The sequence below is a fragment of the Apodemus sylvaticus genome, chromosome 20 (assembly GCF_947179515.1).
Source record: "Apodemus sylvaticus chromosome 20, mApoSyl1.1, whole genome shotgun sequence".
Taxonomy (NCBI): domain Eukaryota; kingdom Metazoa; phylum Chordata; class Mammalia; order Rodentia; family Muridae; genus Apodemus; species Apodemus sylvaticus.
In genome coordinates, this window is record NC_067491.1 from 4,681,075 (window position 1) to 4,693,554 (window position 12,480).

The window sequence follows — 12,480 nt, forward strand, 5'->3', positions numbered from 1 at the left end:
CTGATGGCTGTGGCTTTCAAAGTGCGGCTGCAGCCCTGGTGAATGTCAGTGAGGGACTGCAGGAAGGCTGCCCCCAACCCAGGTTGCTCCTGCCTAGCAGCCACAGGTAAGAGAACACAGAGGCATCCACAAGATGGAACTGAAAGCAAATTAATTTATAAAAAAAAAAAAAAAGGAAAAAGAAAAGAACAAAGAAGAAAAGAAAATTTTACAGAAGACTTTGAACAGAAGAAAGGTGCGGAGATGCAGAGGAGGGAAAACACTGGGACGAGAGGAGCAAGGCGCCTGGCGGGACGGGCCAGGCACTGGTGCGGCCTGGAACTGTGTAGGCCTCCACATGGAGGGTGAAGAGGAAGACCTGGGGAGCAGAGCCGCGCTGCACTGCTCCCAAATCTTTGTCCTCATTTGGGGAACTCCTAGCTATCACTGGGTTCTGTCAGGCTTGGTTCGTGAGGGCAGAAGTTAGCAGACTGTCCCACTGTCAAAAGTAGGTGCTTAAGTGCTTTTCAAAGCTTGAGGGTTTGCAGACTCCCCATCCTCTTAGGGCTCCCCTTTGATGCCTGTTGGGCACTCACAGATACAACCAGGAAAGCAGGAAGAGCCAACTGAGGCCCCTTCTTCCCCTACTACCTACCACAGAATCCCCGAAAACTACATTTCCCACAAGTACACAGACGCTGACAGTGAGCAGGTGACAACAAGTACACAACACAGCTGACTGAGGGGAAGGTCACTGGCTGAGCTGGGCCTAAAACAGCAACTGTGGGGTGGTGAGCAGCAGGAGGGTTAGCATGAACGAACTGGAATGGGCGAGGGCTGACTCAGCACTGCCGAGGGGCTCGGGGACAGGCTTGGTGCCCCATTCCATCTCACAGCATTCCCCAAAACTGTAATTCCTCTTAAAACCTGCCCTTTCACCTCAAAATAATAATAATTAAAAAAGTTCTCTTTTTTTTGTGGGCTCCGATGTGTCTTTTTAAAACCTCCCTTTTAAAGGGTTTCATTTTCACGTTATCACGTCAAAAATGCAGTAATTCTGAAGGGGTGCGTACCCTCAGAACCAGTTAGTAGAACCTCATAGAAACATCTTTCCCTCCTATCCTTTCTCCCAGGCATTAGAAACATCTTTTAGTCAGAAGTCCGTGGATAATAATTGGATATAAAACTGCACACCTCTGCTGGGCATGGTGGGGTGGTGAAGGGGCAGGAGGGGCTTTCCTTACGTAGTGATGGACTCTCCAGGCTGAGGGAGGGCCCCAGTAGTGGGGGAGGACTGTTCCTGGAACTGTGATCTTCATGGGGAGTGAGGGACAGACGGCTGGCTGGTTCCTCACTGTGGAGGTGGCACAGGGGTGACTGTGCCTGGGCTCGGGGCCGTGGGGTCTGGAGGCAGCGGGGTGCCTGGGTCTGTGGAGAAAAGGAGGAGAAATGAGCTGGAGAACGCTGAGGGGTGGACCCAGTCCCAGGCTCCACACACAAACAGAACCAGGCACGGCATGCAGTGGGTGGGCGGATGAATGAGGTACCCACTATGTGTAATTTCTTTTTCCCAACACTTTTTTCCACCTGACATTAGAAAAATCTTATACCCCAAACCATTCTCCTCTCCCCAAGGACTCTAAATGGGTCGTCTGAATGTGGTGGGACAAGCAAGGGAAGCCATCTTCATGCAGATGGGTAGCTAGGTTCCAGGTTTACAGCTGAGGTCCTCTGAGCCACTGGACTCCTCCATGACCCACCAGTGGAAGCCCCTTGTTATCCCAGAGGCGGCTGCTGCTGCCAAGCTGGGAAACAGAGGACAGCCAGAGGGGCCTTCCTCCTGTGCTCTGGTTTTACCAAGCATTGAACAGGGAGGGCTGTGGAAATCCTAGGATCTTACCCTTTCCCCACTCGCCTCCCTCCCATAGTTTGAGCCCTCTCCCTTACCCTCTCCCTCCTGGTCCCTTCTCACCTGGCAGTGGGCTGGCACTGGGCAGGAGGTTGCCCTGAACTGCTGCCACAATGGCAGGGCTCTGGGCTGCGGCGGATCCGAGCCCCGGCCCGAGAGGCAAGGAAGATGGCATGGTGGTGGTCGCCGGCAGGTTAGGATGTAGAGGGTTCGCCATGGACACAGGCAGGTTAGGTGGGGGGATAGTGCCCGGGGCAAACGGGAGATGGTGGTGATGCCCATGCAGGTTAGGAGGAGGGGGAAGGTTAATACTAATGGAGTCAGCTAGACTACCGAATGGGATGACGGATGGAGCAGCAGGAGGAGGCGGCATGCCAAAAGGCAAACCCAAAGGAGCATTACCCGCCACGCCTGGGTGCCCGCTGCCTGGCACTGCCCCTGGCATCATTGAGGGAGGAGTTTGTTGGTTGGGGAACGGTGAGGGGCCTAGAAAAAAAGAGAACACGAGGGTGAGGGAGTGGACTCCTGCCCACAGCACAAGCTGCACAGCCCCCTGCTGCTGCTCTCCCTTCCCCTGGCGCTAGAGGAAACTAGATTCTAGGACTAACACTCTGTGTCTGTTTGGGAACACAGCCCTCCTGCTAGTTTGGGGACATAATACAATGGAGCCCACCTGTAGGAACTGCAACAAACATTTTTATCCAAGCCCATCCGGTATTCCCTTCAAAGGAACCAGAACGTTTGCCTGGAACTCAATAGCAAACCAATATTCTGGAACCCACACTCACCATGGGGTCCAGGGGGGGGTACCCCTGGTGGGACTGCCCCAGGCTGAGGGGCTCCAGGTTGTGGCTGCTGTGGCCCTGCAGTTGTCCCTGCCGGCCCGATCTGTTCAGAAGGGCCCAAGCTTCCAGGGGGGGCCCCAGTGCCAGGAGGAGCAGAGGCCACAGCGGCTGGAGGCACCGCTAGACCATGAACTGCAGGTGGTCCGGCGGCCCCCGTGGGGGGCATGGGCTGGGAGCCTGGGGGCAGGGCGGGCTGCTGCTGCTGCTGCTGCTGCTGCATGTGCTGGAAGTGCTGCTGCCGGGCTCTCATCTCCGCGTACTTGAGCTGCTCCATGTGGAAGGCTTGGCGGTCGGCCAGGAGCTGCTGCCTCTGATACTCCAGCTGCGGGGTCAGCGGGAGACTGTCACCAGGGTCCAGAGAACCCCTGGCAACTGCCTTCCTCCCACTTCCTCTTTTGAAAGACCCTATCTCACGCTGGTGTTTCCCCAAGACTCAACGGGCGTGCCTCCACTAGTCTCTACAGATCTGAGACCACGCGCAGCGCCCCTCACTGCACCCGAGTTAATCTGGTGTGGTTGGGCTCACTTCAGTTTCAAAGCTCTGAATTTATTACTCTGATTTGAAAATGCCTCAAGCTTCTGTCAACTCAAGTTCTTTCCTTCCTTCTAAAATCAGCTACAAATTTAGTATTTCTTAGGATTCACTGGCCTCTGCATTTTGATTTTATTTTGATTCTGCCAGCATTTAACTTTATTTTTATATGTTTGTTGGTTTTTCAAAACTGGGTTTCTCTATGTGGACCTGGCTGTCCTGGAACTCTGCAGACCAGGCTAGCCTTGAACTCAGAGAGCCACCTGCCTCTGTCTCCTGAGTGGTGGGATTAAATCTCTTATTTTAAAATGTTATTTTAAGGTGCTGGAGAGATGGCTCAGCGGTTAAGAGCACTAGCTGCTTTCCAGAGATCCTGAGTTCAATTTCCAGCAACCACGCTGGCTCACAACCATCTGTTGTGGTATTTGATGCCCTCTTCTGGTATGTCTGAAGATAGCAATAGTGTACTCATATACATACATATATGTGTGTGTGTATATAAATAAAATAAATCTTTAAGAAAAAGTTATTTTTAGTGATGTCTGTCTGTCTGTCTGTCTGTCTGTGTGAGGGTATGTGCATGTGAGTGTGTGTGCTCATGAAAAGACCCTAGGGACTGATGTGGGCCCTCTGGAAGAGCAGTCTGTTCTCAACTGCCAAGCTACTCTGCTAGAAAAATCTCTGAATCTGAATTTTCCTGTAGTTTAAGCATTGTTAAGTGTTTCTGAAGTCTCCATGTTGTATATTTGATGTCTCTTAAGAGTGGGTCCTCACCTTGTATTTCTTTTTTTTTTTTTTTTGCATTTGTTTTTTTTTGTTGTTGTTGTTTGTTTGTTTGTTTTTTTGAGACAGGGTTTCTCTGTGTCGCCCTGGCTGTCCTGGAACTCACTCTGTAGACCAGGCTGGCCTCGAACTCAGAAATCCGCCTGCCTCTGCCTCCCAGAGTGCTGGGATCACAGGCGTGCGCCACCACCGCCCAGCTTGTATTTCTTTCTAAGCCCTCTCAAAGAAACAGAATCACCATGGTCTGTGCTGTCTGCTGCCCACATTTCCCTGTGGGTCTCTTATTATCCCCCAACTCCACGCAGTCACTCAGACCTGTGAGAAGCTAAGGAGGGGGAGCATCGGGGGACCTAGAGACGCAGCAGTCAGAAAGCCTGCCGAGCAGCCTGCCTGCCCTTCTCCCCTGTGTGAGCTGGGCCAGCCTCCTGATGACCGCCTGACTGCATGTCACTCACCGCCTCTCGCTCCCGGTCCATTATTGTCTCCAGCTCCTCAAAATGTCGGAGTTTGATCTCTAGTTTCTTCATTTGCGTCTCTACCAGCAGAGCTACCAGAGACTTGATCTTCCTCTCCTCAACTGCAGCCAAGTGCTAGGCAAGAAGGAGGGTGACAGGGTGGGCAGGCGTTAGTTAGCCAGAGCGCTCAGGGTCAGCTGCTCCAGGGAGGGAGGGAGGGAGGGAGGGAGGGGCAGGGCAGATGCTAGCAGGCTTAAGGAAGTAGCTGTAATCACAACTCAGAATAGTGTAGCTGTAATTTATATATGTACTATGTATTATAATACATAGTATAGTAAGTATAACACATTATATAGTATATATTACATATCACAATAAATGATGCAATATATTATATCATAATATAGAATTATATAATATATGCATGATCTAGATATATCTGTATTAAACAACACACACATACATATTATATCTACATCATGAACAAAAAGAATAGCAAGAGATAAGACAAGGGCTGGAGAAATGGCTCAGAGGGGGAGGGAGATTTCTTAATAACTGATGTGGGAGGGCCCCGCCCACCGTAGGTGGCTCTGCCCCTTCTCAGGTGATCCTGGGCTGTATGAGAAGGCAGGCTGTGCAAGGCAGTAAGCCGCATTTCTCCCTGGCCCCTGCTTCTCAACATGTGAGAATCTGACTTCCCTTCATGATAAACTGTGACGGGGCATAGACATTGAAGTAAAGCCTTTCCCACCATTGTTGCTTTGGTAATGGTGTTTTATCACAGCAACAGAAAGCCAAGAGAGATGGCTCAGCAGTTAAGAGCACTGACTGCTCTTCCAGAGGTCCTGAGTTCAAATCCCCGCAACCACCTGGTGGCTCACACATCTGTAATGGGATCTGATGCCCTCTTCTGGTGTGTTTGAAGACAGCAACAGTGTGCTCATATAAAATAAAATAAAATAAAAAGAGATAAGACAAGTAAAAGGAACTGAAGCCTGGAAACAATGAATAAGAGATCAATAAGTTTGGTGCTAAGTCACTCATCCTGAGTGAGAAGGGACCAGGCGAGAACAGAGTGCGTGACATGGATGCGGAAGGCCGGCTTCTGAGGGCCGCCCTCACCTTGGCCTTGACTGCAGCAGCGGCCAGGGCTGCGGCGGCAGCTGTGGACAGGTTGCCTTCACCAATGTCACGCTCCACCTTGGTTTTCCTCTCCCCCTCTGGCTCCGCCACTTCCTTCAGCACTTCCTCCTGCCCTTCCGTTGGCTCCTTGTCTTTCTCAGGATCAACTGTGTCAGGACAAAGGCTGAATCAGCCTTTCAACTTGTCTGTCTCCTGTGCCCCTCATCCTCTGGGGAGGCCACTCACCTATCGGGTCCCCGTCACTCTTCTCAGACTCCTTCTCGCTGTCACCGTCTTTCCCTTTCTCTTCATCTTTCTTGGGACCCTCACTTATTTCCTCCTTTGCTTCTTCTTCCACAGCGCCCCCTCCTTCCCGAGGTTCCTGGACGACATCAGAGGATGCAGCTCACTCCCACTCAGCCCAGGCTTGAGGCTGACTGACCCTCTTGTCCTTATGTAGCTGTGTGTGCGCATGTGCACAAGTAGTGCCTGCCCACGTGCAGGTGTGCAAGCGCCTGTGTGCGCACGCCAAAGGCAGAGCGGGCCGAGGTGCTGGGCTGCCCCCAGCGCTGGGGTCCCACAGTGACGGAGTTACAGACACATAAAAATGATACCAAAGGGGCCCTAGGGATTCTAAATCAGATTTTCAGGTCTGTAGAACGAGCGCTCTTATCCAGCTAACCCCTTACACAGGGCAGGGGTAGTGTAGCTCCAGGAGAGTGTGCCTGCACTGCATTCCAGCACCTGGGCTGCACCCAGCAGCCTCCTGCACACCCAGGTCATTTCCTCTATACCTTAGGCTCCTTCTTCTCATCCACTGCCTGGCCCTCTGCCCGTGCCTCCTCAGTCCCGCTTTCCTCTGGGCCCATGGAGAAAGCAAAGAAAGGAGAGACATTTGATACGTTTCATTTATGTAACGATTTCCTAGTAGCTAAAACCTCAGGGACACAGGAAGCCAAATTTCCCACAGCGATGTCATAAAGGAGAACAAAACCCCACGGACTTTCTCTCCCACCTGTGCCGTGACTAAGATCACCGTGCACGGGGCCAGGGCCGGGAGGGCACAGGGAGGCCGGCGGCTCTGGCTCTTGGTGAACGGGAAGAAATCTGAAAGTGCGCGCTCACCAATGCGCTCAGGCTCGTCAGAGGCGGTCCCCGCGATGCCGCTGCTCTCCAGACCGAAGGCGGGGTCGGCCTTGCCTGTGACTTTGGCTGCCTCTTCCACCTTGCGCACGTGCGCTTCCACCAAGGCCGTGGGCACCTCTTCCTTCATCTTTGAGAACTCTTCTGAAAGCCCAGAGGGGAAGAGGCTGGGATAAGGCGGGTGCGCTGTTCTGACTATGCCTTTGAAGCCTTTCTCACAAGCCCATCTCTCTCTCAGACCAAAATGGAGCTCAGATGGTGCCTGAGCTAAGGCAGCGACAGACAAGGCTAGCAGGGCAGACCTGAGAGGTTCAATCTGAGAATCTAGCTGTAAAAGCAAAGAAGGCCCAAACCCCCCATCCCCAAATTACCTAGGGCTGACTTCGCAGCAGCAGAGGCAACTCGGGGATCGACGACAGAGGCCAGGAAGGCAACAGTGCTCATAACAGGGTTGCCTGACTGACTGAAGGGGATGGGTTGGTAGGCCAGAGGGCCGAGAGAGGCCTCCGAGTCCTCCAGGTACGGGTCTTCAATGGGCAGGCGAAGGAAATGTAAGATGCACTCGTCCTGCGTGCGGCTTCCCACGTGCTCAGACACTTTGTTCCAGTCGTCCTTGTACATCTCTAGGGCCTGGAGGGCAGTGGGGACACAACTCCGCTCAGTTAGCCACTTTTCTAGAAGGCCAGCTCCCCCATCCTCCTAAGGGCAGCTGCTTCCACAGCTCTCTATATTCTGGTATTTCTGTTCTGGATCCAGGAGGGAGGGGTCTCCAAGCAGCACGAAGAAACAACGTGGAATTACAGACAGGCCTGAATCCCTGACCTGCAGCTGTTCCTGGGACAGCTATGACAAGCACCAGGGAGGGGGACACTGAGGCAAGCTCATGCCTTACTCAGTGCCCGACTGGGAGCTCCCCACTCACTCACACCGCAGGCGGCCGTGTCCCAGCCATGCTGTCCTCACAACTCCCTTCCCCAACATACAGCGGGTGGCCGTGTCCCAGCCATGCTGTCCACACAACTCCCCTCCCCACTCACTCACACGACGGCCGTGTCCCAGCCATGCCGTCCACACAGCACCACTCCCCACTCACTCACAGCCATGCCGTCCACACAGCACCACTCCCCACTCACTCACAGCCATGCCGTCCACACAGCACCACCCCCTTGCTGTCCCCGGTTACCTCCAGGAGCAGCAGTGTCTCCTGCTCCGTCCACTCCCGAGTGGCACTCGCTGCAGCTTTACTCTGTGGGGAAGCAGGATGAGTCAGCACAGAGGAGTCGAAGCCACGCGCAGTGCAGGCTGTCAAGCCAGCCGGCTGCAGCGCATACCTTGGAGGGGACATTCTTCTTTGTGTACATGTCTGTGCGCAGCCCAAAGTTCTGCATGTCTGTTGGTTTCTCCTTGCCTTTATCAGGGAAGCTCAGCATTTGCTGGGAAGCAGAGTTCTGCTATTTGTGGAAGGAAAGAAAAGGGAGGTGAGTGTAAGTGGTCCCAGGTAGAGACAGAGAGAGAGACAGAGAGAGAGAGAGAGAGAGAGAGAGAGAGAGAGAGAGAGAGAGAGAGAGAACAGACAGACAGACAGCAGGAGCTTCCTTCCCGAAGCCTGGGCGGGACTTCCTCCCTCACTGCTGCAGCTCTTCTGCTCTCCTGCCTCCTCTTCCCAGGCAGGGGCCCCCCAGTGAAGGGGGCAGATAAACAGCCCAGCGGGGTCTGCACCCCACCTACCAGCTCTGGCTTGCCCTTAGCCGTCTCTGGCACCAGGTCATCCAGCTCTTTGCCCTTCCGCCCAGCCTTGGTATCAGCATCAACCTGGCGGCCCTGGGGGACAGAGCTTGGCGTCATGGAAGCTGGGTAGGAAACGGCAGGCCAAGGCCTTGGAGGCCTGAAGACCAAATGCTGGGCGGCTCACGAGCTCTGGGAACACTCGTGCCACTGTTCCATGCTGCTCCATGATTAATTAGACATGTAGCTGGCATGATAGACATTTGTAGTCACGTGTGTCGTTACAGACTCTCTTAGGAGCTGGACAATAGATCCTAGCCCTAGATTAGTCAGTATCTTGGTGTCTCTTAAAGAATGTATGAGATGGAAATGGGAAAAATGAAGGTGATAGTAAATATGAGGAAAAATGGAAAAATACAGGAAATGTGACACAGTATAAAAATGCATACAAGTTATGGTAAGCCATCTTTCTCTACTGCGCCTATCCTACACTAGCCTGCCTGTGCGCTGACAACAAGGAGCAGCTCCTCACAGCTGGGGTAGGCGGGCTGACAGCGCTGAGCACACGGCTGACGCCCGTGGCCCCCTCTACCTCACGGTAAAGAAGCCCTACTACTCCGCCCAATCTCTACCCTAAAAACATAAAAACCGAAAAACAAACAGGAAAAGAAAAGTCCAAAGGAGCCCATTCCGCCCCACCCAGCCTTGTCCCCAGCACCCTTCGCCCTACCTGTGGGGGCTTCGGCTGAAGAGGAACCAGGCCCGATGGTGTGTCTGCTAAGACGTGGAAGTGAGAGGTGGGTGGAGGTCCCATGGGGGTCGGCCGACTCTCAGCATCTACCTGGTAGTTAATAAGACCCCACTGTTCCAGGAAGGCATGGACCCTGTGAGAGAAAGGGAGGCTAGGCCAAACGGGAAAACCAAAAAGGAGGAACCTACCCCCTTCACCAACTCTTCACCTAAGTAGCAACCGCAGTTGCACACCGCAGCCCAGTGACCATGTCTTCCTAGAGAGTAAAGCCCGCCCACTGTCTGTCAGCAGGGGCCGCAGCCTCTGTCCCTCCCTCGCAGCACACTTCCAGCCCCACACCACTCATCCTCCGCTTGCTCTGACAGGGCTGGCTTTCTCTAGGGTGCTGCTCTTGCTTATTCCCTATCTTCTTTGAAAGTATCTGCAGTTCTGCCAAGACAGACAGACAGACAGACATCCTTCCAAATTCTTTCTCCTCAGAAGCAAGACGCACCTCATGATAGCACAGACATCACCCGCCAAGTTCCGCCGACAGGCAGTGGATGTTAGATACTCCTGGGGATTCAGCCGGTACGTGTCAATCATGAAGTTCCGATATGCCAGGTAGCTTAGGAGAGTCAGAAAGACAAGTAAGAGGAAGAAAGTTAACGCTTGCTGGGGCCCACGGGAAGGAAGAATAATAGAAGTGCTACAACCCAAAATATTCTAACCTCATCTATCACACATTTCTCACTGGGGCTGAAGGACTAGCCCAGTGCTCAAGAGTACTTGCTATTCTAGCACAAGACCCAAGTTCAGTTCCTAGCACCACATGGCGGCCCACAATCATCCACAACACCCTTATTCCGAGGAATAAGGAGCAATCTTCTGAGCTCCGGAGGCAGGGACCTGGCACATGTTACACACATACACTCAAGCCAAACACTCAAGACACAAAATAAGTACATCTAAAAAAAAGTTTCTTGTATTTTTCCTGATGGCTTTTTTTTTTTTCAAAACAGGGTTTCTCTGTGTAGACCTGGCTGTCCTGGAGCTCACCCTATAGACCAGTCTGGCCTCAAACTCAGAAATCCACCTGCCTCTGCCTCCCAGGTGCTGGGATTAAAGGCGTGCGCCACCACCGCCCGGCCTCCTGATGGCTTTTGTAATTAAATGAACTATCATCACCTGGGAATGTCAGCCTCCTAAATGTGGAGATTACAGGATTATCTATCTCATCATGCTTGTCACCCAATTTTATTGGGGGGAGGGGGATAAAAGCCCTCGTTTCCAATCAGAAATCAAAGTCCTTACCCATGCAAAAATCAGCCTGCTTCCAGAGGAGGAACTTAAAGATTGCCGTTTTAACATCTTTTATGTGTATGGGTGCTTTGCCTGCACGTATGTCTGTGTACTACCAGCCTGCCTGGTGCCCAAGGATGCAAACAGGGGGTGGTTGGACCCCTGGAACTGGAGTCAGAGAGAGTTGTGAGCCACTATGTAAGTGCTGGGAATCAAACCCAGGGCCTCTGCAAAGTCAGCTAAAGTCCTTGACCACCGAGCCACCTCTCCAGCATTCAAGGGTTGCTTTTGTTTTGGCTTTTAAGGTTGTGATTTATAATTTTTTTTTAACTTATAATTTTGAGGTAGGGTCTTGTGTAGTACAGACAGGCCTTTAACTTGATCTATAGCACAATTTCACATCCCAGATGCTAAGGTTATATACCACCATCCTGGCTTTTAATTATTTTTTAAAAATGTATTTATTTGAGTCAAGGTCTTACATAGTGCAAGCTGGCTTTAAATCTGTTAGACAGTCAAGGATAGTCTTATATTCCCGATCCTCCTGCCTCTGCTTCCCAAGTGCTAAGATCACAAATGTGAAACACCACAATTTTTTTTTTGTTTTGTTTTGTTTGTTTTGTTTTGTTTGTCTTTCGAGACAGGGTTTCTCTGTGAAGCCCTGGCTGTCCTGGAACTCACTCTGTAAACCAGGCTGGCCTCGAACTCAGAAATCTGCCTGCCTCTGCCTCCCAAGCGCTGGGATTAAAGGTGTGCGCCACCACGCCTGGCTCGAAACACCACATTTTTTAAACTTGGTTTTTACATATAATAGTTTTATTAACTTATTTACATTTATTTAGTCTGTGTGCATAGGCATTCACAATCTACAGCGCACACACGGAGGTTGGGTAATAATTTTCAGGGACTGGTTCTCCTTCCAGCATGTGGAATCTAAGAACCAAACTCAGGTTGCCACACTTAGAGACGATACTGCGGAGCCAGCCTACGAGCATTCTCGTGCTCACGCTCTCTCTCTCGCTCTTGCTCTCTCTCCCCATCTCCCATTTTAATTTACTGATTTTGTGTATATGCACACGAGTACCATTACACGCATGTGGACCTTCATTGCCGTGTGCACACAGACATCACAACATGCATGTGGACTTGTTGTGTCAGGATTAGCAGCCAGGGGATTTTACATATCAAGCCATCTAGTTGATTCTCTTTCTTGCCTTTTTTGGTGTTTTGGCTTTTTTGTTTTTTAATTAATCAATTTTGTACACACAAAATTGTATGTGTGTATGTGTGTGTGGTGTGTGGCAAGGCAAGTGTGTGGAGGTCAGAGGACAACTTATGGGAGTCCATTCCTTCCAGGGATCAAATGCAGTTCATCAGCCTTGGTAGCAAGCTCCCTTACCCACTGAGGCATCTCAGAGACACATTTCCTTGGAAGGAAGGAAGGAAGGAAGGAAGGAAGGAAGGAAGGAAGGAAGGAAGGAAGGAAGGAAGGAAGGAAAGAAGGAAGGAAGGAAGGAAGGAAGGAAAGAAGGAAGGAAAGAAAGAAAGAAAGAAAAAATTATTTTATTTGGGAGGCTAGAGACATGGCTCAGTGGCAGAGAGACTTGTTCTTACAGAGGACCCCTGTTCAGTCCCCAGCACCTAAATGGCAGCTCACAACCACCTGTAACTTCCAGTCTAGGAGATATGACATCCTATCTGACTTCCAAAGGTGCCAGGTACACACATGGTGCACAGACATACATGTAGGAAAACCATTAGTACACAGAAATTAATTTTAAGTGCTAATTACGTGTGAGGGTGTGTGTGCTTGTACATAGATGGGAGAAACTGTCAGATCCTCCCAGAGCTGAGGTATAAGTAGTCAAAGCTCGCTCAGTGCAGTGCTGAGAAACAGACTCAGGTGGCGGCACAGACTGTTAACCGTGGAGTCTCTCTGCACACACGTGCCCTGG

At 51.5% G+C, this 12,480-nt stretch overlaps 1 protein-coding gene across 6 annotated transcripts in view; it reads right to left on the reverse strand.

Annotated features, from left to right (window-relative positions):
- Positions 1 to 140: 140 nt before the first annotated feature.
- Smarcc2 (SWI/SNF related, matrix associated, actin dependent regulator of chromatin subfamily c member 2) overlaps positions 141 to 12,480 on the reverse strand; it is a 31,015-nt gene continuing 18,675 nt past the window's right edge. Inside the window, exons 16-29 of one of the 6 annotated variants that reach the window (XM_052164790.1) lie at positions 9,738 to 9,851; positions 9,224 to 9,377; positions 8,497 to 8,589; positions 8,100 to 8,216; positions 7,952 to 8,014; positions 7,140 to 7,398; positions 6,751 to 6,912; positions 6,420 to 6,484; positions 5,872 to 6,007; positions 5,626 to 5,792; positions 4,504 to 4,638; positions 2,677 to 3,055; positions 1,952 to 2,374; positions 141 to 1,407 (exon numbers count right to left, since the gene is read on the reverse strand). In XM_052164790.1, coding sequence (XP_052020750.1) covers positions 1,331 to 1,407; positions 1,952 to 2,374; positions 2,677 to 3,055; positions 4,504 to 4,638; positions 5,626 to 5,792; positions 5,872 to 6,007; positions 6,420 to 6,484; positions 6,751 to 6,912; positions 7,140 to 7,398; positions 7,952 to 8,014; positions 8,100 to 8,216; positions 8,497 to 8,589; positions 9,224 to 9,377; positions 9,738 to 9,851 — 2,344 coding nt within the window. In that variant the 3' untranslated portion in view covers positions 141 to 1,330. Of the gene's footprint in view, positions 1,408 to 1,951; positions 2,375 to 2,676; positions 3,056 to 4,503; positions 4,639 to 5,625; positions 5,793 to 5,871; positions 6,008 to 6,419; positions 6,485 to 6,750; positions 6,913 to 7,139; positions 7,399 to 7,951; positions 8,015 to 8,099; positions 8,220 to 8,496; positions 8,590 to 9,223; positions 9,378 to 9,737; positions 9,852 to 12,480 lie in introns of all 6 variants that reach the window. The other 5 variants (XM_052164793.1, XM_052164789.1, XM_052164792.1 and 2 more) reach the window with 5 other exon arrangements.